Source organism: Talpa europaea (genome assembly GCF_964194135.1).
Source record: "Talpa europaea genome assembly, chromosome: 15".
Classification (NCBI taxonomy): Eukaryota; Metazoa; Chordata; class Mammalia; order Eulipotyphla; family Talpidae; genus Talpa; species Talpa europaea.
Genome location: NC_140083.1, coordinates 32527396 through 32555318, shown reverse-complemented (window position 1 = coordinate 32555318; position 27923 = coordinate 32527396). Strand labels below are relative to the sequence as shown.

The following is a 27923-nucleotide window of genomic DNA, read 5'->3' as shown; positions in this document are numbered from 1 at the left end:
TCACCCAAAATATGGCACTGCCAAAAATAAATACAGTCTTAGGTTACTGAAATGTAAGTAAAATTATTATTTTTACTACAAAAATACTGAGACTGCAGGCACTGAGAGTGTAATAGTTGCATGTTGACTGACTATTCAATCAATATGCAAAGGAAGGGAATAAATTTAATACCAAATGTTAGGAAAGAAAATATTCAAAATAAAAGAGAAATCGACCCTTAAAATTAGAAGTAAGCATTAATAGTCATAGCACAATGCTATAGTGCTTTTCTCAAATATTGGTTCATATGAAACACAAAGGTCTTTAAATTATTTTTATTTTCATTATAGAATTGAGGAAATTAAAGCTTGAGAAATAACTAGTCCAAAATGTCTTAAGAATTTGGTTTTCTAATCTAAATTGATTCCCTCTACCCCTGAATTGACACCCCCTTCCTGGCACCATAAACACTCTCTGTAGGTAGCTATAGGATCATGTACACAGCCCTTTGTAGAGTCTACAGAGTTTATCCTACTTGATTCTCATAAAAGTCCATTGAGAAACCCAGTGTGTTATCATACAGAGTTTGTTTCACATTGTATCTTTGTTACTCTGGTTAACTTACTGTTTGTTTTAAATTCTATTGTTCTATAACAATTTTGATTTGGAAACCCTAGTTTCCTTTCTCTTTTTATTTCAAAAAAAGTAAAGCATATTAAAACATAAAATCTTATAAAATGCCAATTACTTTGTGCCTTCATGGAGTCTAAGTCTTGCCCCATTTTGATACATTCAAAATATGATTTTTAATTGTTATTGCTAACACTTGAAATATAACTTCCATACTTTTTATTATGGTACTCATTACATACTGTACCTCATTAAGATATTGGAAAAGATCTCTTTAAAATTCATTGCTTGCCATTAGTTAATTTGAAGAAACTTTTAGAGATATAATTAACTAGAATGAAAAAGATATTTAAAAATCTATTATAAACCCTTTCAGGGAATCATTTCTCCAAAGATCTCATTGATAACAAAGACATAAAAATATTCAGGAACAGTAATAACCTTCAGGTTTTAGTTATCAACTTAATAATAGCATACTTAAAAATAAGAGATTGCTGTTTTTCTTTTTTTCACATGACTTGGAAGGTGTAGGGGTTATTTTCTTGTAATTTGTTTCTGTTCTACCTATTAGTTGTTGAATAAAATAAGTTTAAAAACTAGTTCCAAGTGTATTACATGAGGATAGATTATGCCAGTTATCTAAAATGTAACTTTAAAAAGTACATTTATTGGTCCTCCCTGGTGGCGCTGGGTTAAGACACAACCTTTGAAGCTGTCCACAGCCTCGGCAGCAGGGGTTCAATTCCCCAGCCGGCCAGGGAGCAACCCACATGGCCCAGCAGACCTCTCCTGACTCGTTTGCTGCTCCCCCAAAGAGTGTATTTCAGTCAATTCACCTGTTCTGCTCCCTATTCTGTCTCTGGTGAATTCTCTCCCCCCACCCCCCACACCTCTGGCCTGTGCCCCAGCTCTTGTATGCATAATCTTTTTAAAAAAGTACATTTATTATCATAGAAATCATGGTCATTTTAAAATTGTAAAATTTTGAGCCATGTGTTCATGTATTAAGCTTGAAGTTTTAACATTATAATTTTTAAAAAATTACTAAAATTTAAGTGAAAGTGATCAAAATTGCTCTTAACCCAAGTGAATCTAGTCAGTTTAAATATATTTCATCATCCAAATCTTAGTATACTTGAAGAAAGAATTACTTGAGGAAATAGTATCCTCAATAATTCAATTTTAATTTTTCTTCAATAAATTCAGACATGATTTATTAAAACTCTATGAGGTTATTTTAGTTTTTTTAAATGTCATATTTTCTTGTTAATAGTTTTTTATTATTATGCCTGTGAAATGGGCTGACATTCTAAAGTTCCATAGATATTATGTGTCTAAATATTGAATTTTTGAGAAATATGCAAATATAAAATATTAATGTGAAAAATCATTATTTCATAATTTTAGAACAATTTTTCCTAAGTACCATAGATTAATCTTGGTAGAATCTCAAACTTATAATAATTGTCCTTTTCCCATTGAATCATAGAATAATAAGTATATAAATGACATTATTTGACTCAGGATATTGATAAGGTAATTGAAAGCCAAAAATAATCAATGACCTAAGTTCAGACATTTACTTTTAGGAGAACTGGAACAAAATTCAACTTTTTGCTCCTATTCTACTTTTTGTTCCAAGGCGATTTTCCCCCTTTTTAAATCAACATAATAATTTGAGAATTAGATCTGATAATACAGTAAAAGTGTTATATCATCTTGTATCAATAGAGTATCACATAATAAAAATGACACGAGTCAGGAGACTTGAGAAAGAACATTTCCAGCTTCCTTGGACAATTTTATTAAACTGGATAAGACTCAATTCTTTTTATGTTCCAAAAGATACTATTTATAAAGATGGCAGGCAGTTGAAGTGCCATTTGAAACAATAATAATTAGATTTTTATGTTCAGTATGCATTTATATTTTTTTACTATACATTTTTGAAAATTGGTAATAGGTAATTTGTATTGAAATAGCCCACCCCATTCCACACCTGAGCAATTAATGGTTATTAATGTTCACTCAATTGGGTTTATTGTACAACCTCTTCCTATGTGGGTTCTACTTGAGAGAGAGTACTCTGTAAATATGGTGTTCAAAAATAAAAAACATTTTGTGGTCTATGTGTGACAAACCTGTATAATAGCATGAGGAACGAGAGGTTGTGCCTCTTACTCTAAACTGACACAAATGGTTTGTGTGATACATTTACTGATATTGAATCACTGGAAATAATACAGAGTAGTGTGGGGTTTTTATGCTCCTGGATGTGTGTGTGTGTGTGCGTGCATATGTGTATAAGTATACATTTAATTATGCAGCTTCTATGAAGCATGAGTCCTAAAGACATCAATAACAAAATCATTAGACTTGTGAACTCTAGTTCTGTGATGTCAGTAAAGATTGAAATTGAAAGTTGGAAGGAGTTATTTATCTTTACCATATTCAAAGGAATTAAATGTCATACCATTGCTTTTACTAGCTTCTTTTAATTGAATTAGCTCATAAACATAATCAAGTTACATTTTCCAAAGTGATTCCAATAAGCAAAATTTATTAACTTTGTTCTAATTATACGTAGAAATATTAGAGTCTTAAACAAATGAAGTTCCTTTTCTTAGCATTATTGATGATACTGGAAAGTCTTTTATTTATTAGTACTTCCAAGAAAGCACAAGAAGGACCTCCCCTGGTGGCGCAGTGGTTGAGCGCTGGGTTGGGAAGCTGCCGGTTCAATCCCTGGCCACTGGCAAGGGTCCCACATGGCGTGCAGACCTCTCCTGCCACCCGCTGCTCCCCTCAGCAGTGTACTTCAGTCCTTCTGCTCTGCTCCCCACTCTGGCTCTGGTGAATTCTCTCACCCTCCCATGCTTCTGACTGTACCCAGTGCTTGTATGAATAAATAAATAAATCTTTTTTTTTTTTTTAAAGAAAGCACAAGAAAAAGAAACAAGAAACAAAAATGACTTTCAAATAAATGAGACCCATTGTTTTAATCACTTTCTTGCTGAATAAAATAAATAGAATATGTGCCCAAAATCTTTTCTCTTATTCTAGCCACATAACCACATACAATCTAATTAGAAGCCACATGAATACAGTAGTTGATTTCTTGGTTACATTTAACTTGAGAGAGAAAATTAGGTAATGGAGTTTTATCGAGAACAAAAATGTTAATTATAAGAAACAATTTATTGAGGTAATAATGGATAACCAGCTAAAGGTTTTCTAGTGAATTTTAGATATAGTGATTTAATCAATTAAAGAGTAGATCTTAATTAAGTATTTAGAATGGCATTCTCTTTTAATCATTGTACTGTAATATCTTGTATCAGAAACATACTTCATGCGCTTTTAATCCTTAAAATTTAAAATCTATATCTGCCCCCTTCCCCAAAATGCTGTTTTCAGAACACCACAGAATAACTTCTTTGGACAAAGGAAGCTGGTTGTTGGGAAACATCAATCAAACTGGTTACTTTAGAGTCAACTATGATTTAAGGAATTGGAGATTATTAATTGACCAGTTAATCCGGAACCATGAGGTAAACTGGACTCACTTATCAAAGAACTGTCTTGATATGTGAATACTTGCCATTTTAACCCTAAGTGCTTTAATTTTTTTTCTGGTTGACCACGTAGGTTCTCACTGTCAGTAACAGAGCTGGTCTGATCGATGATGCCTTCAGCCTAGCCAGGTATGTTTCTGTGAATCTCCACCACAAAACTTGTACAGATTTTCTTCATTTAAATAGGACATATGTTTTTAATAATCAATCTTTTTTAAAACCATTTTTATCTCTCATTCTTTATGTTTGAATGTGAATTATAATCTGTGTCCTAACGTCTTGATCAATTGTAGCCATGGGGTATTTCTGACTCTGGAGAAGCTTGATCAATTTTCGTTGCAAGTTCAATTTAACACACTGGAGATTAATAACTTCTTCCCAATTTCATTTATTCACTCTTAAAAAGTGACCATTGTGTCATATTTAATTTTTGATGGAAAATACCTTCAAGACTCGGCAAGTTTATCATGCTGACATATACTAGTATATCTTTTTTTAATGTTTAATTTATGTGATTTATTATGAAAAGGTTATGCTGCAGGACAAGAACAAAGATTGCATAAGGTAAAGCTGTCCAGGACAAAAATGTATATCAATCTTGTAGCCAAAGTCTTTAGTTGCACTACTTATAGTAATATTTGTATTATCCTCATAATTAGAATTATAAAGTTAAATTCAGTTATTCCTTTGAAAAGTCATTAAATGAAAGGCTGTTGATCATAAATCTGTTTTTCAATGTTGTGTCTAAATAGCAAAATAGACCCAGTCCTTTAAATATTTGTAATGTTTCATTTCCAAGTACAGTTTTAAATAATCTGGTTAATCTCTTGCTTGCTTGTAATGATTCACCACATTTTCTCCTCTGATATGGGGTGAAACTAATTATGTCTGTATTGATACAAATAGACAATTTGTCTTAGTAATAAGCATTGTTTCTTATATAGGGTCTGGAACTGCTTTTATAATTTGTGTATTCAATTGAATTTCAACTGTCTTCCACTTATTAAAAATGATGTTACACCTTCTAGCATTCTGATCATCAAAACTTATTAGCTTAAATAAAGAATACTTGCTAATTATTGTTAGGATAATGAAGAGTAGGATCAGGTTACACAGGTTGGTTTTTGTAAAAAGAAGTTATATACAGGGATAAAGTAAAGAAGGAATTTCAGATGATTCTGTATTTAAAGTAGTCTCACTTTGTCCTCCATGTTGTTATTAAAGGGGTCAAGAACTGTCCTTAATATTTTCTCTTAATGAGTAATGTAGTAACAGAGCCTCATTCTGATCTGGCATGTAGAGTTTCAGGTACAACATTGCCAACTCAAATGAATGGGAAATGTAAAGACAATACATTAGGAAGAAGATTCCTAACAGAATTTTAATGAGAGCTAGGGTTCACTTCTAGCAAAAAATAAATGTGGATTCTTCCATCACATGGTGCCATGTTATTGGGCAAAATCTTAGAAGAAATAGAGGAGGATGTGTGGAGATAGTGATATGGGGAATAGTCAATAAGATGTAACTTTTGCTTTTAACAGTAAGATATAAAGACTTTGAATAAATCGTTTAAGTGTGTCATGAAGATTATTTTGACATAGAAGCTTAGAAAGTGCAGAAAGCCAGTAAAAGAATATGTGTGATGTAATATTGCACTGAGAGAAACAGAAAAGAAAGAGATGCTGAGTTCCACAGGGAAAAGCTAGGGAGCTGGAAGGGACTAATATCAGCAATTAAGAATAACAAACTCTTATAGGTTCTGTTAGACACTGTTCTCTTTTACATGTAATAATTTGTTTCATTCTCACAACTGGCATGTGAAATATGTCGACATGTATTATTATTATTATTATTATTATTATTATTATTATTATTATTTGTATTTTATGGGTAAGGAAATGGAAGCCTAGAGAGGTCAAGTAACTTGCCTAAAGTCACAGAGATAGTAATTGACAGGATTGGGCTTCACCATGTGGTCTGGATGCAGAGTCCAGGCTGTTAAATATATGTTTATGTAACTGTACACACATACACATACATGCATACTTACATGTATATACAGCAAAATAAATATATTTTAATAAATGAGTCAGTAAATACAGAAAGACTGAAGGGATTTGAAATAGTAGTTTGTGTGAATCCATGTAAGTTTGAAATGATGAGAAAGTAAATAAAAAATAATGTCCTAAAGACAGAGGACAGATGGCAATTGAAAGAAAGGGATCTTTTGATCATCTGTGTTGAATGACAGAAGTTACTTTTAAATTAAATATTTAGGATGACTGTTTTTTTCCCCCAAATTAAATTCCTATCTACTAGACAGAGCATTGCTTTCAATTATAATTTTGGAAGTGTTAAAAGTTTGAAGTAAACAATTTCATTGTCATTTATACAAATTTACCAAGAACATATGCAAATCTCATTGACTATATTTTGAAATTTGTTTTAATAATCATGAGATAATTTCCCTGTTAGTATGCAAGTGAAGGAATACAAAATGAGATTTATTCAGACAAATGCTTTCCATTGTAATTAAGGGTTATTCATATTTCATTGTATTTCAGTGAATATTTCCTAGTTTTGCTAACAATCTACATCAACCTTCTTTCAGCTTCCTGAACATATTATGCTCTTGTTAGGTTCTTTAAAGAAAACAAGTAGAAGAGTAGTAAATATTTACTAAAATGTATATTTCAGGTGCTACTGAAACTTTTGTGAATGGTCTTGTTCAATTTTGTAATAAACCTATGGAGTGGGTATAATTATAGTTATTTTATATTTGAGACATGGGGGTTAAGAGGAGTTAAGTCCCTTAGTTAAGAGCACACAGCTTTTAAGTGAGAGATGGGGATTGGGTCAACCACAAACATGTTCATAGCAGAGTTCATGACCTCAAGGCAGAGTGACTGCCCATTACATGCAAATCTTTCCCATCTTTCTCTTTCTTTTCTGGTGATAATTATGATATTCACTTAAAAAATATTTTAATTACACTCCTTGTCCTCCCCAGCAAGGATTAGGTTACATCTTGTGGACCTGTGTTATAGCAGTTTGTCTTGTAACTCAACCATTTACTTTCCTGGTACGCAATGATTCTTGGATAATCTTTAAGACAAGGCTTTTGTCACATTCTTGTATTGCTACCTCCTATCTTAATTTCTGGTACAGGATTTTGCCAATATTTATTTGTTACATGAATTGATAATGATTTGTTATTCAAACTATAAATTTCATGACCCTATTTATGCAGATAAATACACATATTCTGGTTGTTATTTTTACAGTTATTTTAAGACATATATGTACCAAATGAATGAACTCTAATTGTACACGAATAAACCAAAAGAGAAATGAAATGTGCAAAATTCCCTTACTCCCTTTCATTCCTTGCCATTATGTTTACTCTTCACAAAAGTAAAATTATTATTAGTACTTGGTGGTATATTTGACCTAGATACATTTTTGTTAATTTACAGTTTAATTTTTTTGAATGAACAGCAATTCATTCTGATATCTAAGTCATTTATTAAAATAAATCAGAGGAGCTTTTTCCTTTCAGACTTTCTGATTTTTCACTGTTATAACCAAGACTTTAGGGGGTATCCTTCAACAGTCTTTCATTGTGTATATATGTGTTCTTATAGGGTTGATTCCTATAATTGGAATTTTTGGTTCAAAAGGAATGAAATTTTTGAAAATATTACAAATTGTCTTCCAAAGTTTTCCCCAGTATAAGCTTTCATCTACTATGTGAGAACATCTAAGTCCCTCCAAGTTTTCCATAATGAAGAATAGAAAATTTAAATTTTTTTTGACAGTTGGATAGCAAAAATAGCTTTTCAAAATGTGTTGCAATACTAGTTAAAATAGTCCATGTATCTTCTCATATATATTTGCTATTTGTGTACTTAGTCTTCTGTGAATTTTTACCTGGTGGAAGATGGACAAAGTATCATTCCTATTATATTTTCTGAGATCTCTTGGATATTTTAGAATAGTAATTCTTTTTGCAGTATGTATTTTTACAGTATTATCTCTCAATATATCAGTTTTTTTTAACTATGTGGTACATTTCATCATTCAAAAATTTTTATTTTTTATGTCAAGTCATACTTCTGTAATTTTCTGGTTCTCTGTCACACAGAAGGTCACCATGTGAAGACTAAAAATGCTCCATTTTTAATAATGCTGTTTTGCTTTTACATCTATCTCAATCTTCTTTAAATTTTATATATAGAATGGAGTAGAGCCTAATTGTCTTTAAAATGAATATCTTTATAACTAGTCAAAAATCCTACTCATTTAAAGGACTTTCCTTGTTCATAGATTTGAAATTGTATCTATCTGAATGTATTTGCTTATATTTTAGAGTTGATTAGATTCTGGTTAATATGTGTCTTTGTTCCTTTCTGTAATGATACCATGTGGTTCTAAGTAGTTTAGTTTTGTAGCTTGTGGTGGTTGATGAAATATTTTTTTTTTTTGTTCTTGTTGAAACTCATATATATTTTCTCTTCAATATCAGTTTGACAAAGCCCTTTAAAAAAATGCCACTGTGGTTATGATTGATGTCCATTGGATTTATAAATTAATTTTAAAGTATTAACACCTGTTCAAATGTAAGCTTTCCATACCAAAACATTATTTCTCCCCATTTGTTCAGGTTCCTAAGTCAAGGTCTATGATTTTATGTACATGGGTTCTGGTAATGATATTATTTTCTTTATATTTTTATGATACATGCTTTTATAAGAAATGGCACTGCTTCTGTTCTTTCATACCCTAATTTTCATTGCATGTTATTGAGGACTAAATTACCTTGCAAATGTCCTTGTGTTATTACTTGATCTATGAGATAATTGATTAAAATGGCTACATTTTTTTTGTTGGGTATTCATGTTTGTTTTTGGTTTTATTTCCTTAATTGATGAAGCATTGTTAGTTTGGGAGATCGGAAAATGAACACTATACAGTCCTTGGTTTCAATTAATTCATAATATAGCAGGAGTGATACAAAGTAGACAATTAACTATGTTTAGTAATAAGTTATATGAATAAAATATTATGAAAACGTTGAGATATAAAGAATTAATGAGGCCAAGGAAGATTATAGAGAACATAATATAGGAAATAGCATTAGAAAAAAAAAATTCTTATGGAAAATCATTAAAGATTGAGAGTAGGCAGAATAAGTGTAGGCAAAATTGTAAATTACAGGATGGACTTATGGAAGGTAAATAGTTAGAACGTAATGACTCATGTGGCAACTTGAGTAATAAGAAACTTTGAGATTTCTCAGGAGTGGAATTGGCATCTAGAAAGGTTAAGAATTCTGTGGGCACTTTGATGGTTGATAAGCTATGATAATTACACTCAAGGGGAAAAATCCTATATTGTAAATAAAAAACAACAAGGCTTTTTAAAATTAAGTAACAGGTTAAGAATTCTTTTCAAAGCTACTATTTTAATATGTGATAGTAACCTGTTCTTTGTGGATTTTCTTCCATGATAGTTTTAAGAGAAGTCTTCTGTATCTTCTGGATGTCTTTCCTAAACCTTGTCTCAAGATTCTTTTGAGAAGCATGTGTTAATCATTTATTTTCTTACTGCAGAAAATAGTACCATGATTATCTAAGAAGTAATTGCATCCGAAACCCAGCTAGTTGAAGAGCAGTTTTTTCTCTTTAGATGGTTGGTTGTTTAAAAGTGTAATATGCTGACCTTTCATGGATGAAATTGAGAAGGAATAACTAAAAACTCTTTTGTGAGAAACACCTTGGTAAGCTGGATTTTTTTGGTCCTGATTTCCCCCACTCTGTTATGGAGATAACAGGACTATTTCACTTCCACTGAACATTGCTGTGTCCAGCCTGATTATGAATTGTGAATCTTCTGACTATAGCTTTATAAATTCTGATTTTATAAAGGAAGTTTAATTTTATATTCCTTCCTTAAATCCCTCTCTTTCATTGTTTTAAGTATAATTTCAGCATACATTTTTTTCTTTGCTAGTTATGCTTTACATGGAACCCTGAGAATTATTAATTATAATGGAATACTTGTTGGGCAGGGAAAGAAAGATGATTCTTAATTGCTTTCATTACACTTACTTGGTAGAAGTATCCATGTATGAATAAGTTCTTATCTTTTTTAAACCAGAACATGTGGGCAAAAGGGTTGCAATTAAATATTTATGAAATCCTGAAAGTGATAAAATTGTTTATTGCAAAATAAGATTTATTGTTGACTATATGCTTCCAGTCTTCTGCCATTGACCAGAAGCTATTAAAATTAGTTCATAGTTTTCCTCTCAGTCTTTCTCATCAGTGTACATCTTTTCTTGCTGTGAGCATAACTTGCAAGAACCATTCTCAAAGATGATAACATTTCTCACATCTCTGAACCTGGGCCTTCTAATTATCTATTTGTCAACATCAATGAATGCTCCTCTTGAAATATATAAAAAAGTCACCTTGAAACCCTCGCATTTTATACCTGTGTGCAATTATTTAAAAATTCATGTCCAAAATGTCTCTCAATTAGTTTATGCAATGCTTTGCCGATATACATGTTAAAAATAGTTTAAAAGCATTTCCAGGATATTTTACTATAATGAGCTAGAAGTTTTCAGCTTTGTTTCTATGATAACCTAATAAAAACCTAGAGTATATTCTTTTATTTTTAAGCTAAATTGTTCCTGTAGGCAGTCACTGGTTTGCTCAAGGTTAAAGAATGAGCTAAATGTTCCTTTGAGCTATATTTAGAAATCTGTTGAGGGTGGGGCCACAGATGTCCTTGGGATAAAGATTTAGGGGAAACTACCACACCTACTACTTCTCAGAAGCACAAACCTGAGGAATTAAAGACAGACCTGTGGCTCCTGAGCACAGCAAACTTTCTGGGAGACTTTAAATTGTACTGCATTAAATCAAAAGCAAATATGTAACCTTCCAGAGTCAAATTTGTGTTTCAGCTCTGTAGGAGAAAATGTTTTAATATTAATGTCTAATGTCTGAGATTGCTGAATAGAAAGTAGAAGAGAGATATTTTGACACCATTCTGTAGGCTTGATCCATTTTCATAGCAAACAGCCTGCACTCTGCACTTATGAAAGTGCAGGCGATGTCTGTAGGTTATGTGGATTTGCATGAACTATTCTTTTTAAAGAATAGGGTTTTTTTTTTTTAGATTTATTTTTATTTATTTATGCATACAGAAACTGGGGTATAGGACAGAGGTGCAGGGGTTGAGAGGATTCCCCAGAGACAGAGTAGGGAGTAGACCAGGCAGAACCACTGAAATACACTGCTGAGGGGAGCAGCAGGTGGGACAGGACAGGTCTGCTGTGCCATGTGGGTTAGCTCCCTGGCAGGGGACAGAACTCAAGCTGTAACAATGATAGCTCTGAGACTTAACCCCTAGGCCACCAGGGAGACCCTTTTTAAAGAATAGTTTAAATTTCCAAATGTAAGTACAAATTTGCCTGTGTGTGTGTGTATTTAGCATTTCACACGTTAAAAATAATTTTATAATTCACATTATACAGTTAGTGCTAGCTAGTCAGAGTTGACACAAATTGTGATTTTTGATCTTACAGTTTTTATGAAATCTAAGTCTGAGATATCATAAGAATTTACTCTAGGATTTCTGAACTTCCCAAGAATTTGTAATACTTGGCTGCTCACAATTAATTTAAAGTAGTTAGGCAGAGTTTCCTCCTAAATGTCATTATATCACCAACTTTACTTGAGTAGGTATTTTTAATACTCATGTTTGACAGAAATATCTGAATTGCCTTCTGACCTTACATTCCTAGACTGGGATCACTTTATCTCATCATTTCTCCTTTCATGATTTGGAGTCATCTCTTCTGCTGCTTGCTGGAATTTTTTTGCTTATGCAGGTACAGTGCTCCTCAGCATGGTCATAGATACCACCTGCATCAGAATCACCTGAGATGTTTTGATCTTTTATAAGTGTTTATTGGTAGCAAAGGTTGATGCCTTTTTATATGCACACAGAGACAAAGTTACTCAGTGTGGGGGCTTCCTTAGTTTCCTGGAGATTAAGAATGCAATCTAAGGGATTCCTAACATCACATACCATCATGGCCTTTTATTGTTTTTATGCAGTATGAATTCACATCATATTTTAAAGTTGTGTATACCTTTTCCATAACACTTCCTGGAAGTAAATCTGATACAACCCTGTCTTTAAGACTAGGACCAGAAAATCAAGACTATTTGTTGATCAGAGCTGAAATTAACCCACCATATAATTTGTGATTAGCACTCTTAGTTTACTCTGTGGATGTCAAGTTTTACAATTTGGATCCTTAGAGCTCCATGGTTGTATGCAATTTTACTCACATCTTTATTCCAAGAAAATATTGTGATATTATTCTTTAGGTTAGGTATGCCAGATCCCTGTGAAGGATCAATGTTTGTTTAGTAGGTTAAATAATAAATAGAACTGATAATGTATATATGTGGGACAAGTCAAGACATCAGTTATTGCTAGACACAGTGATATTGCTTTAAAGATAATATGATATTAACCCGATATTCCTCTGGTGGACACATAGCAAAAATAGAACCTACTGGTTGGAAAACCCAACCCCTTTCTCACAATATATTGCCACCACATCCTGAGAGAAGTTCAGTCTCTGTCTAGGTACTGTCATTCGCCTGACTGCTGTTTTTGCACATACCTGGCAGTGTCAGAAGTGTAAAGGTTAGAACTATTGCGTGCCATTTCCTTGGCTCTGCTTAACTGATTTGCAACTATACTTACTAAAAGTTATGGTCTGTCCACTTCATCATTTGAATTTTTTTTTGGAAATGTGTGCATGTTGATTCTATAATTTAAAAGTCTGTACTTGTTTTTCTCCTTATCCTTGGTCTTATACTTTGAACACTGTCCCAAGTCTGTTTAATTTTATTTCCCTCTAATTGTTGAGAGTCTTGGCTAGTAAGATCCGCAGAATTGGAATTACTAACATTTGGGGATTTTTTTATGAGTTTGAAAGTGGGTCATATGTGTATATGCCTACCACAACATTCTTAGTAGAACTCAAGTGTAATTTCTGTGCTGTCCTTTTCCTTTTCTTATATCTATTGAATGTACTTATAGCCACCCCAAAATAACTAGATAGCATAGATTTCTATTCCTGCATATCATCTTGTGATCACCAAACTTAATGGTTTCCTTTTACACAGGCCCCATGTGGCTGCCCCAAATCAGATGTTACTACATATTCTAATACCAGCTCTAAGACCGAGGAATGTGAATAAGACATAGTTTTTTTTTTTTCTTTTTGATTACTGTAAGTCTCATAAGGCTGAAACAGTGCACTTGAGTCTTCCAGAGAAGAAAACAAGTGTTTTGAAGTAAATTCATCTGTGGAGAAATTAAACAAGTTCTTTTGGCATTTGGCATCTGTTAATGTAATAGTCTAAATTCAACAAAGAGCTATATTAGTGTAGGCTTTCAAAAAGACTCCTTTCACTTTAATTATGATAAATTATAAAGAAATCTTCAAAATGTAGAATATTTTCATAAAATATTAGTACTGGCTTTATGTTAATTACTACAACTTTATCTTGTGAAGGTGATTTCTACCTAAAAACAGAGACTCATAGCCTTCTTTCTGAGAATCATCTTTCTTAAACAAACAGTAAAGAATTGCTCGGATTTATCTCCCAAAACTCATAAAACCAATCTTTGTCTTTAATAGTTATTTATCACAGGTATCAGAGCTACCTTGATAAGCAAACTAAAGTATTTTACAAACTAAGTATTTTACATTGGTTTCTACTTTCCATAAAAATGTAGAAGATTCTATGTTTATATCTTAAGAAGCAACACTTGGATAAAGGGGAAAAGAAAATTTACTTCCAAAAATTTGTGAAATAAAGGTGAGTGATTCGAATTAACATACTTTTATGTATGTGGCAAATCTTAAAACCTTGGATTTGAAACACATGATTTTCTCTCTTAATTGCACACAATTTGAACTATTCTGTGGGGAATGCTTCAAACGTTCTTATGTTGAATTGAGTGCTGGTGAAGAGGTCTTTACTATTTTTGATATAAGAAAACATCAGATTAGGAAAACCTGACTCTTAGAACTACCAAAACCTGTTTAACATTGAATCGGAGTATAGATCAATTCAGATGCTAAGAAGTACAGCAAGGCTTTGAGAATCAGACCACATTTGAATTACATATTGGACTCTTCTTTCCAAAATTGGGAAGGACTGGAGTGCAGTTGATTTTGCCTCTAAAGCAACCTTCTGTTTGCTCAACTTCTTTACCTAATTAGGATGACAATTGAACAGAGGTTCAGCATCAACTCTCCAGTGCAACCCAAAATAGGGAAAAAGAGGGTTTGTAATAACAAAGAAAATTTTAGTGTAGTGTTTTATACGTGACAAATTCAAGTAAGACTAGTAGACCCTGAAGAGAATAATGATTGTATCAGAGAATTTTGTGTGGATTCCAATTTAAACACATTCTAAATTAGTGGAGGGTTCCTGAGAGTGCTGTCAGAAATGCTAAAATAGAAAAACCCCAAGTGAAAATTAGTTGCTTTTGCATTCTCTGTGTGCAAATGTATTGGAAGTAAGTGTGTAAGCTGAGGGCTGATCAATAATTTTATCCATGTCTTATGGAGGGAAATGTTACTTTTCCATTTTCATCTGATAGTGAGACCAAAATTATTACAAAGTATAGTTACTGGGCAGAAAAATTAGGTCCCTGACTTCTTAGCTTACTATATTTTTTAACTTCTGTCTTTGTAGAATTTCTCAGGTTTTTAATTTCCATTTTAAAAATGTTAATGCATTAGGCTGAATTTTGACACTGATAGACTATTGGTGATTTCTTATAGTGTGAGGATTGAGAAATCCATATGAAAATTTGTGTCTCAATAAATGTAAAAGTAGTACATAGGGTACCTCAATAAATTATATATACGTTGTGAACTTTAATGAGTTTGTTGATAGGTAGGTAATAGATACATGGGTTGAAGGGTAGGTGGATTACAAAGACTTGATACTTATTTCATGCTGTGATGAAATAATTCTATTTGGCATTTGGAAGATTATTTTTCATGCATAATTTCATGTGAGAAAAGTAATATAGAACTTTAAAATTTAAGAATATCACTTTTGCTCAGCTATGATTCAAGTGATTTTGCAGTAAAAGAAGATATTACTAAGATAAATATTTTATACACATGAATTATATACCAAGTAATCATCAGAATAAATATTCTGAGACAGTGGAAGGTTACAAGTGTTTGATGAAGAAATTTTAAAATATTCACTTACTGCAAAGTTATGGCAAATTGAAAGTAAGGTAGAAGCATATTTTTTTTTTACTTATTGTCTGTTTTTTATCTTTACAAAATGCATGAAACTAGTAAGGTAATCTTTCAGTATTGATTTACCTGGTTTGTATGTGCTGTCATCATCCAATACCTATTTTTCATAGCAGATAGACTAGTTTCCAAAGTACATGTATTTGATATTAAAATGAACTATGTTTTTTTTTATTTCTATAGATAAGTAATATGAAGGCATCTTTCACAAAATAAAAATAATGGAAAGCATGAGAAGCACTCACAATGATCATCATTCATAAGAATAATTCACAAATGGAAAATACTGTAATATAAAGTTAGCATTATATTGAAGTTACACATTAACAGCTTTATATATGTGAAAATACATAGGCATTAAAATAATGTGTATCTAGGGATAGAAATTTGATCCCAAGTGGCCTATCCACAATGTGACAGTTCATTTATTCAGCTAATATTTATTAAATGCCTACTAGGTGTATAGCAGTGTACCAGGTACTATTATAGACAATAGTGAATAATAGTGTATAAAAGAGCCAAAATCCATGCTTCACAGAGCTTATAATGCAGTGGATAGTGATTATATTTAGAATATCAAGCTATTAATTACATGTCAGATAGTAGTACTTTCAGAGAATGTATATAACAAAGCTAAGTAATAACAGCAATGTTTGGAGAGGGAGCACAGACAAGGAGTTAAATATAGTGGTCAGAAAAACTCATTTTCCAGTTGATACTTGAGCAGTGACATAAAGAAGTATGGAACCCATTTGGGAATAGAATATTCCAAAGGAAGAGTGGGTGAAAAGCTCCTGAGGTAGAATGTGCTTGATATATTCAAGAGAAAAAAACAGATGTGGCTCTGATGAGTGAGTAAAGGGTATAGTAGGTGAGAAAATTTTAGGGAGGTAATAGAGACCAATCCTGTAAAACTCAATAGGTTGTTTTGAGAACTTGGGGTTTTATTCAGAATGAGAGAGAAACTCATTTTTGGGTTTAAAAAAAAGTATCATGTGATTGGACATGATTTTAAAGGATCACAGTGGCTGTTGAGTTGGCATATGCTATGAGGGAACAAGTATGGAACCAAGGAGTCCAGTTAGGAGGGCCATCAAGACAAACTCTATGAAGAAATATGTTGATAACTATAATATTGCTGTTAACCTATGAGGAATTAGATACCCCAGAGTACCTTGGCATCCTACCTAGTGGCAGAGGTTTACATACCAGAGTTACAAATTAATATTGATGTTATCCTCAGTATTGTTACTCATTAAACAATGATAGCATAAAAAATATTAGACATATCTAGTGTTAGTCTATTATGAATAATCCCATTATGAACATTTACATATGCATCTTTGTTTTCTCTTTGTAAAAATGTAGGGGTGGACTTGCTGGGTTGCATAGTAGGTTTGCTTTATAAGATGCTATCATATGCTTTTACAAAGTGGTTGAACCAGTTTTTCTTCCAACAAGCAGTGTGTGACTGCTTTGTATCCTTGCCAACACTTAGTATTATCAATCTTTAGCATTAGCCATTTTATTAAGCATAGAATATTGTGATTTAATTTGTACTCTGGTGACCAATGATGTTGGGAATCTTTTAATGCATTTACATGTCATCTGTATATCTTATTTGTGAATAATATATTCAAATAATTTGTTCACTTAAAGTAGGATGTCTTATAATTGAGGTATAGAAATTCTCTAAATATTCTGAGGCAAATAAAATATTCTTCAATTGGTAGTTTGTTTTTCTTTTAAGATTGAAAAAATTTAATCTTCTTGAGGTCCATTTTATTTTTTTCTTTTATAAAATATGCAGTGTTTATGTTCTCAGCTAGAGAATTAATAATGTTACTTATTTCAGATAAGTCCATGTTTACTTAAGTTTTCTATATGAGCTAAGTAAGGTTAACGGCTAGATAAATAGTTGTTTCAACACCATTTGGTTAAAAGATTTTTTCTACTGATTTTCTGGAAAATTTATCAAAAATTAACTGACTATATAAGCTGTGAACTTATTTTTTGGATTCTATGATTCTATATATCTCTACTCTCTTCATTTGTTTAGACCTTTCTAAGTTTCTGTTGCCAGTTTTATTGTAGTTTTTAGCATATAGGTATTAACATTTCTCTTTAATTTATTCCTGTATATTTTATCATTATGTTATTATAAATGCAGTAGTTTTTAAATTTCACATCTAACTTGTTAGGGGTGTGTGTGTGTGTGTGTGTGTACTTGCTCATGTCAGGTTTTGACAAACTCTGACCTACATACCAGTTACCTACTATTGTAAATGAATTTTTATTGGAATACAGCCACTTATATATAGACTATGCTGCTTTCATACTTTTTGAAAGGTAGAGTTAAATTCCTGCAACAGAGACCTTGAGTTCTTTAAGGCTGAAATATTTACTGTCTTGCCAACTCATCATATTGAAATATGCTGAAATTTTCTTCCTTTTTTAAAGAAAGAAATATAGGTAAAATATTCATCACCTTGAATTAGGCAAAGTCTTCTGAAATATAACATTAAAGTGCAAACAACAATAAGCAATAAGTGAATTGGACTTTATCAAAATTGAAACCTTTCATTTATTAAAGGATAACATTAACATATTTTTAAAATTAAATTTGTTAGTGTTTATATGTTCATATAACTTTGGGATTACATTTTTACTTCTCCATATGTTCAATGCTTCATTCACTCTCCACCAAACCTCCTATCACAATACCCTCTCCTTTCCTTCCCCTAATCCATTCTCCCTTCCCACATTCCCTCTGGTAACTAGCACATTTTTCACTAAGTATAATATTTATTTTTGATGTATTTTACCATTTTTTTAATTATTTGTATTTGTTATTCTACAGATAAGTGAAACTATGGGATACTAGTCTTCCATTTTCTGATTTATTTCACTAAGTATAATTACCTTGAGATTCATCCATTTTGTCTCAAAATTCACTATTTTACATTTAAAATAACTGTATTCCATTGAGTATATATTCCACAATTTCTCTATTTAGTCATCTGTCAATGGGTATTTGGTTAGTTCAATGATTTGGCAATTATGGATAGTGCTACTATTCAGAGAAATAATTACATTCTAAATCACCACAAGGAGAACCTGCAATATACATGTATGAACTAGGAACTACACAGCTCTCTAGCATATTCCAAAATGGAACTATGGAGCAGAAATAAGCTCCTAAACAGGTGGAACCAATGATTTGATTAAAACCAAGTTTAAAATAATAACCCTAAATGTAAACAGCTACAGTTGCAACCTACTCACCGTGTTTGCTCTTTAACTACAATCTACAATCCATCAACAAATGCTTCTATTGGATTGGAAGTTCCTCCCAATATGTGTGATATTTGGACACAATCCAACCTGAAATTATTGAACTAAAGAAAAGGAATGGTATCTTCAGAAAGATAGTTCAGAATCACAATAATAAAAGACTATGATATCAAGCAAAAAAATTCAAATGCACCCATCTATGTTATTTCAAAGAATTATAACAAAGAAATGCAGCTTTTTTGAGGCATAAGTTTAAAGACAACATTGACAAAAGAAAACAAAAGAATAACAAAAGAGATTGGCTGACAAGAAGAATGAAAGTGAAATGACAATACAAGAAAGAAATGCATATCAGAATGACTAACATCTCATAGACACAAGGGAATACATAGTCGGGGATGAGGTGAACAAGCTTGATAGAGTTGAGATATTCAAATGGAAAAAAATTAAAATATAAACAAGACACATCATGTGTGTATGTGTTGAGTATGTGTATGTATTTGATATTTATAAAGAAGTAGAAAATGAAAAAAATGAAGAAATAGAAAATAGAAGGCATAAACATTATTATAATAATGACATGAATATATGGGTTTCAAGGACACCTGTGTTTCAGAAAAAAAAATATTATACAGAGAGTTTAACATTGAGACATATTTCCATGACTATCCTGGGATTTAAATATTAAACAAAGGGGACCTCCTTGGTAGCACAAGGGGTTAAGTCTCAGCACTATGAAGCTATTGGCAGCCACTACAGCACGAATTTGATCCCCGGCCAGGGAGCTACCTACAGGGCACAGCAGACCTCTCCTGTTTTACCTGCTGCTCCCCTCAGCAGTGTATTTCAGTCAATCCGTCTGTTCTGTTCCCTACTCTGTCTCTGATGAATCCTCTCACCACTCATACCTCTGGCCTGTACTTTAGCTCTTGTATACATGCATAAATAAATCTTTAAAAAATATATTAAACAAAGGAAGTTACCTAGAAAGTGGAAAATTCAGACAGGCTTGAATATTGTAAGTGAAAATTATTCTAGTAGAGAGAATGCAAAATCTTTTATGTAATCAATTTTGCTTTGTCTATAAAGAAATGATGGTGGAACTTAATATAACAAGGAAATTTAAGATTATAAAATAGAAGGTACATTTTAAACCAAAAAAAAAAAAAATGAGCAACTAACGTGAAACCAAATGTGTAAAGAATTGGTACAAAGTGTGAGTCTGTTGATATCCTCATCTTAACAGGGACTTAATGGGTAAAGATTTAGCTATGACTGAACCCACTGGAAAAAAATCCTTTATGATAGTTTGATTGATATAAAGTTCCTTTTGAAAGGTAAGAGTGGCAATATTATTTTTTAAGAATATTTGAAATTTAACATTTTTCTAACTTTCTATTTTTAAGATTTTTCCACTCATCTTTTCTCATACAATTCTCCTTTTTTTACTATTAAATTTGTGATATTGTGAAGATTATTGTTATATTAATACTTTTTAAAATTAGGATACTATAATTTTTATCTTACAAATATGGTTTTCTTTCTGGAGAAACATTTCTAATTTTTTCATTTTTATGTCATTTTAAATATCAATACTATTGCTAAACTGCATATGGCAGTTTTAGCAACATATGAAGCATTTTAAACAGAAACGATTCTTAGATAAAGATATATTGCATTTTTACACTCATTTTGTAATAATACAAATTTACAACCTTGTTTTGGATTAGCACATTTTTCTGTTATTATTTTGTATTTTCACTGATGCTTGAACTTTAAAAAAATACTTCCTACAAGTGGTAATGAGGGGTAAATTTTCAGACAATAAGCAAGGACTTAACTATAGGACTGTTATTAAAATTAATGAGTGTCATTGTTAGAACACAGTAAATCTATATCACTAATGTCTTCTAATTGTTAATCATCATTAAGGAGTTAGAACATCATTATCATTACTTATCCTAAGTTTTATTTGAACATCACTAGCATTAACGAACATCAAAGAAAGGTTAAAGTCTTATATGTCTCGATTGGGTATCCAGGATTAATTAAAATATTTCTATATAAATGGTTTATCTTCAGAATTTTGTGATAGTGAAAGTTGAAACTAGAAATGTAGCTGTTAGAGGAACCTAACAGCCTCCCTCCCTAACAGCTGTTCCTGGAGGTTTTATAAATTATCTACAAGTTAGTGTCCTCAAGGTCAGAGATTATCTGTTATAATATGTAATTGTAAACTGATTTCAAAAGGGTCTCAGTGTATTTTAATTCTAACAACTTTGAAAATTTCCTCAAATAAACCCAAAACTCATTTTAGGTCCAAAAATCTCAAATAAGTTGGTAACATTCTTTTGATACCACCATTCACATCATATGCTCTGAGGCACAGCAAATTTGTTTAGCTTTGTCCTTTATTTCTCTAGGTTATCTTGTAGCACACTTAAGGATGAGAACAAATTGTGTAAAGTCCATATCCATGTCCACATCCCCATAGGTGATTCAAGTGGGTACAGCTATGTGATTCAAGAGACTCATCCCTTTCCACGCAATGAATTATATTATTTTTCTATCTCACCAGTGATAAAATGTCTTTTTACCTTCCACATTTCATCTGCAATGATATTGAGTGGCTTTTAACGCTAATTTGGAATAGAGCATAGTATTCTGAGAGGCAGGAAAATATCACTTTAAATCATAAAAAATCAGATTAGATATTTCACTGTAAGTGAAGATGAATATTTTACTAAGATTAGAGATGGAGAAAATGCATGGTACACATGGAAGATGTGTCCTTTTTTATCATTCACTATTGTTGCTGGAAATTGTTTCTTTGACATGCTAATAGCAGCTATGATTGAATTTAAGAGAAATGTGTATGAATGTTATCATTACTAAGTGAAAAGGACTTTTCCCCCTTTGATGTGATAGAAAATGTGCATAGGAAACAAACATGATGCTGTCACGTGTTGTACAAACTATATCAGATAGATGATGGGATGTATGTCACACTGATGGCTAAATAAATCACCTCATTTTCATTGTTTCTACAGTGTTGACCAACATGCTGCCAGCCTGAATTCCCATTTCTGATTTAAACGCATGATTCAGAATCACTTTGGAGGGTTGTGATACTCACGGATTTATGGGGCACTTGTATGTGGGATTCTCATCACTGTACAGCAACCCTGTCGTTTTTGTGACAGAGCCTGTTTGACTGGTTTTGGATTTATGATGGAAATAATTCAGAACAGAGTAATAATTTTCCCTTGGCAATTACACTACCATTTGGTACTTTGTCCCTAAGGGGAAAATGAATGTGCTGGGATCTAGCCATGAGTTTAGTAGCTCGATGTAAGGAACAAATCAAGGTCAGAATACAAATGCAAAACACGTGGTTGTTGAATTCTGATTCTGATTCTTCAGCCTTAAGACTTTTCCCATGTGTATAGTACTTTACAGTTTACAAGATACTCTTCCATTTCTTGTTTTTTTAACCTTCACAATGACCCTGGGTGGTAACACCATTTCTTCCATTTTGTAAAGAAGGAAACAGACTGGAAACTTCCTTATTCACAAATATTTTTAAGTATAGACAATCTGAGGAATTTATGATGAACAATGGAGAAATACAGACTATACTATTTATTATGAAGAATTTTAAACACAAAAAACTGGGAAAAGAATGAAGTGAAATTCTTGTATGAATTGCTCCTCATCAATTATTAGCAAGTTATTAACTATGAGTTAATAATTATACCCATCAAACCTTTAATATTTTAGATACCAAGTCCTTTTATAATTTTCCACCTTATATTCTCAAAATGACATTGTTAAATATGAAATCTGCAATTCACATTTCTTCAATAATATCAAATATCCAAAATTGCTTAAATTTTCAGTTTTCTCATGAATGACATTTTCAAATAATTTTTGAATTAGGACCCAGATGGTATTACTGCTCTGTGATTGGTTGATAGGTTTTTTTTTTTTAATCTCTTCTAAACTGTTGACTTTTCCACTTTATCTTAATTTTTTTTTTCCTTCCAAATTATCTGGTGAAGAATCAAGTTGCTTGCCCTACATGATTTCCCACAGTCTGTATTTTTCTGGTTCCATCCCCATTCTGGGCTTTTATATATTCCTCTGGCCTCGCTTGCCTATAAATTGGTAATCAAATATAGAGATTTGATCTATAATGGTTTAAATATTTAGCAAGTTTATTCTACGTGGCACATGAAATAACTAGTTATCTCTCTTTATATAATGGCAGCTTTTGCTGTTCAATACCTAAATGTATTCATCCCTAGAGGTTTCAAAATGATTCACTCATTTATTTTCCATTCATAAGTAGAATAGTTCTTTAAAGAGAAACTTGTTATCATTTACTATTTGGTGACCTCGTGATACAGTTTTTTAAGGAAAGGTAGGATAAATGTTTGATTGTTCCCCTGTATCTTTCAGTTTCAAAAATAATGAGCCAGTTCTCCAGCTTTCTCCATAGTGACCAATTATCTTGTATTGTTTTATTTTAAGTATCATTTTGACCTTATGGATTTAAGTGTATTTGATAAGTTTAAATCCACTAGTTTTAAACTAGTGGGAGGGAGGGATATGTTCTAATGTTGGCCAGGAGCTTTTTCAAGCTGGCTGCAGAACCCAGATTAAATGGAATGCTCTCATGTTGCTCTTGTTAGACTGCCTGTATCACTATTGGCAGCTATTCTAAAGCTTTTCAACTGAATCATCATCCTCTTTTGCATGACTAGATTATACTCTCAAAGTGTTTTTGTCCCCAAAATGTATCCATTCTAGGGGTTTAATCTTCCTGCTTAATTATTAACATTTCATCAGTCTAAATGTTAGACCTTAGCTGTACATTTAGAAAATTACATAGGGGAGTGTGATGGCCTCGTATATGTAGTGACATAAACTGGATAAACATGGATAAAATGGGAATAGGATTGGCTTGGTTTTGAGACTTCTATTTGAGATTTTTGATTGAGTTGGATTGTTTTCCATTTTCTTTCCCAATCCAGGAATCAATCCCACAGTTATGTCTTGGAAGTAATTTCTCCTTTGCGCTGCCATTATTCAATTCCTAATCCTCTCCTGCACAACCTGAGAATAGCACCCAAAAACCACTTCTGGTAGCCTCAGTTCTCTAGAGGGAATTATGCTCAGTGAAATAAGTCAGAAGGAAAAAGAAAAATATTGGATGGTTTCACTTATAGGAGGAATATAGGGGAATCAAATAAGACATCAGTGTAAAAAAATAATGACACAACAAAACAAAAATGGACAATTATAAATCAGAGACATCCTGCAGGGGAGGTAGAGAGAGAGGTATCAAAGGGAGGGAGGGAGGAACACAGGGGACTGAGGTGATGGTGCACAGGTGCATTGGTGAAGGAAATTCTATGGGGACTACACCTGAGGGGAGAAGCAAATATTGTTTAAAAAATGAATAATGATGTAAAAAATAAAAAAAATCGAGGGAGAAAATGTCATCTATTGTTTGACGTGTTTCCTCTCACTTATATTAAAAATTATAGTTTTGGGGCCTCCCCTGGTGGCGCAGGCAGTTGAGCGCAGCACTGTGAAGCTGTCCCCAGCCTCTGCAGCACCGGTTTGATCCCGGCCTTCCGGCGAGGGTCCCACATGGCGCGGCAGACCTCTCCTGTCTCGCCCGCTGCTCCCCTCAGCAGTGTATTTCATCAGTCTGCCTGTTCTGCTCCCCGCTCTGGCTCTGGTGAATCTTCTCACCCTCCCACGCATCTGGCCTGTACCCTCGTTCTTGTGTAAATAAATAAATAAATCTTTTAAAAAACTATAATTTATGCATTTCTCTCTCTCCTTTTTAGATCACATCCTTTCGTTTTTAGCTGTATCAGCAATATTTCACAAAGCAAAGTGTTATTGTTAGGCATGCTTTTCATGGCATGTTTCTTACTCCTAACTGCAATCACACTGACCAAGCCAGAGGTGCTGTGGTTATTCCCTTACTTATCGAGACTAGACTGAGGTTCTGCAGGAACTCAGTGTGGGAGGAATGGTGCCTCCCATTAAAAAGTCACAGACATGGCCCACCCGCTTGCTTCTTGCCTGTATCTATTTTATTGTTTTTCCCATGCATCCACCCTGGGTTACTTTCACTTGTGATAGTCCCATATTCCTCTCAATTTTTTCTTTAGAAGATGGGAACAGGAATACAAAATTACTTGCCAGGCCTTTCTTTGGAATAATTATTAACTATGTAAGAATATTATAGATTTGCAGAAAAATGCATTCAAATACCAGTACCATCCTTATATGCAATATGAGAGGTAGGTATTCTTTTTGAGCCTGACTTTTGATCTGTAAAATGGGGATAGTAATATAACCTAAGAAGGTTGTCATGAGACCGTAATAACACAAGTATTTCACTGGCTATTCTGGAATACAGGGACGCCATAGTGACTGTTGCCTCTTTTCCCTTTTCTGGGACCAGTTGGTGAAGGACAAAGCCTAAAAACATGAACTCAGATTTAACAAGAACCCCAATATAACTTTTAGAATTAGGTTGATAATTCTAATTTGGGTATTCTGTCCAAAAAATCATTTGGAATGCATAAAAAGAATTATTAGGTCTGTTACTTATGATGGGAAAACATATAAACCCAAAAGACTCAAAATAGTGAACTACATTATCTTTTCAACAGAATATTAGAACTAATTCAAAGGCAAATGTAAAGAATTTGACAAATATTAGACAAAGGGTGATATATCCAGTTATTTTAAAGTAGCTTGGCTTGAGTGATATTTATCTTATTTCTAGCTTCCTGTTGCTCATACATTTCTCTACAAGCAGCCATGGAGGGACTTAGAAGTCCCACTGATTTATGGGTCTTTGGATTAATGACTTGATATCCTGATGGCAATAAACTCAACCTCAGCAAAATTTTGCTGGATTTTTTAATTCATTTTATTCCCATGTGGCTCTGTAGAGCATTGGAAAATTTCACTGCCCAGTAAGCAGATTTCCATATGAACTTTAAGTGTTGTAGTTCCCAAGGAAATCATAAGTTATTGTGGATGATTTCTCTGGTGCTCTTTCAGGCAATTTGCTGTATTGAAATTTAATCTCTGCTAATTGACGACCCAAAATGGAAAATGCAACTTTCTATGTATAAAGTATATATTCTTTTAATATGTGTTCATTGTTTAAGTGATTTCTCAGTGACCTTTTTAGTATCATCTAACACTGTTTTTTTGTTTTTTTTACTCAATGAAGTAATGATAAATAATGCACAGATATGTTTTTGGAGTTTTTTCCTGATACCTGCATAAAAAAATGTTTCCAAAAGATTTTGTGCAGATCATATCTTAGAAAAATCATGGCTATTTTATGTCATCTATTTCATAAAGTAGATATTTTTCTCATAAGTGGGGGAGGAGAGAAAAAAAACTAGAAAATCATATTTTACTTCATTTTCATCTTAAAAGACCACTTTGCATATTTGAGTTTGCTTTTAACTGCAGTCAGTCACCCTTTTAGAGTATAATCAGATCATCTCACGTCACAACTCCAAAACTTGCAGTGACTTTCCACCCATAGACATACAGTCTGAAGCTCTTATAATTTAAGGGCTTCACCTAGTGTCACTAATATCTGCTACTTCATAACCTACTCTTTAGCTCTGGCTCACTCTACTTCAGTTGTGAAGATTTTCTTATTTCCAACATCCCAGATTTGTTCTCTCTCAGGACCTTTGTACATGCTTTCTCAGTCAGAATTCTCTTCTGACCTGATTCAGTCAACTTGTTCTCTCACTTCATGCAGATATCTTTGGTGAGGTTCCTTTAGAACCCCATTTAGGGTCTCCCTGGTGGCGCAAGGGCTTAAGCACTACACTATGAAGTAATCCACAGCCTCTGCAGCATGAGTTCAATTTCCAGCTGGCCAGGGATAAACCCACATGGCGAGGCAAACCTCTCCTGTCTCACCTGCTGCTCCCCTCAGCAGTGTATTTCAGTCAGTCTGCCTGTTCTGTTCCCCACTCTGTCTCTGGTGGATCCTCTCACCCCCTGCATCTCTGGCCTGTACCCCAGCTCTTGTATGCATAAATAAATCTTAAAAAAAAGTTATTAAGAAAAAGAACCCTATTTAAATTGTTTCCCCTATAATTCTTCTTTCTCTGATATTTACTTACCCTTCATAATACCTAGGATTATAATATGTTTTTACTTGCCTATTTGACTTAATGTGACAAGTTCTATGATAGTGACATATAAATAGTGGTTAAAGGAAGAGAAAAAGTAAACATTTAACTCTAATTCAAAATAGTATTTGGGGAGACAACTTCATGTGGTAGAATGAGTGGGAGCTTTCTTGCTAGTCCTGACATTGAATTCTGACTCTGTCATTTATTAGCTGAGTGAGTCAAGGTGCTTATTACCTTCTGTAAACTTTAGCTTCTTTATCTAAAAAAAATGTGCATAATAGTAACGAGCTTGAAAATTTTAAGGACTGTAAATTGAAATAAACTTGGACTATCTTTGCTCAACGCCATGCTGATATACCATAAATCAGGACATAATACTAATACAAGTATCAACGTTTGATATCTTATAATTACTAAAGTTGGTAGTTTTCTTAAAATGATTATTTGACTGATCATTAAGATCTTTTGGCAAAAGGAGTGGGTCAGGGAGTAGGTGAAACAAATAGCTAATATCTATTAGTTCTTCCAATTATTGGTCAATGTTGACTCTTTAATATTATTGACTGCTCAGAGGATCCTTTGTATTTAGATAATGGCTAGTATTCTGAGAGATTTTATTTGTATATAAAGCACCACGAGTGTTGAGAGAAAAGCATAGTTGTGGTGGAGTTAGTGGTACCATACAATTTGCAATAAACTACTTCTGGACTTTTAATATATACTTAGGAAGGAACCCAAGAAATCATGTAGTTCACCCTTGTCAATTTCCTGACAATAAGAAAGAGATTTCTAAGTCTTCCATCAATTCATTTAAATACATGGTATAAAATAGCATGGTTCTGGGAAAGTAATTTGCTAAT

At 32.7% G+C, this 27923-nt stretch overlaps 1 protein-coding gene across 1 annotated transcript in view; it reads left to right on the top strand.

The window, feature by feature from the left end:
• Nucleotides 1-27923, top strand: part of TRHDE (thyrotropin releasing hormone degrading enzyme) — a gene marked incomplete at its 5' end in the record, with an annotated part of 360848 nt that overhangs the window by 297768 nt on the left and 35157 nt on the right. The window contains 2 exons of the mRNA XM_084255346.1: nt 4028-4161; nt 4259-4314. Coding sequence (XP_084111472.1) covers nt 4028-4161; nt 4259-4314 — 190 coding nt within the window. The remainder of the gene's footprint in view (nt 1-4027; nt 4162-4258; nt 4315-27923) is intronic.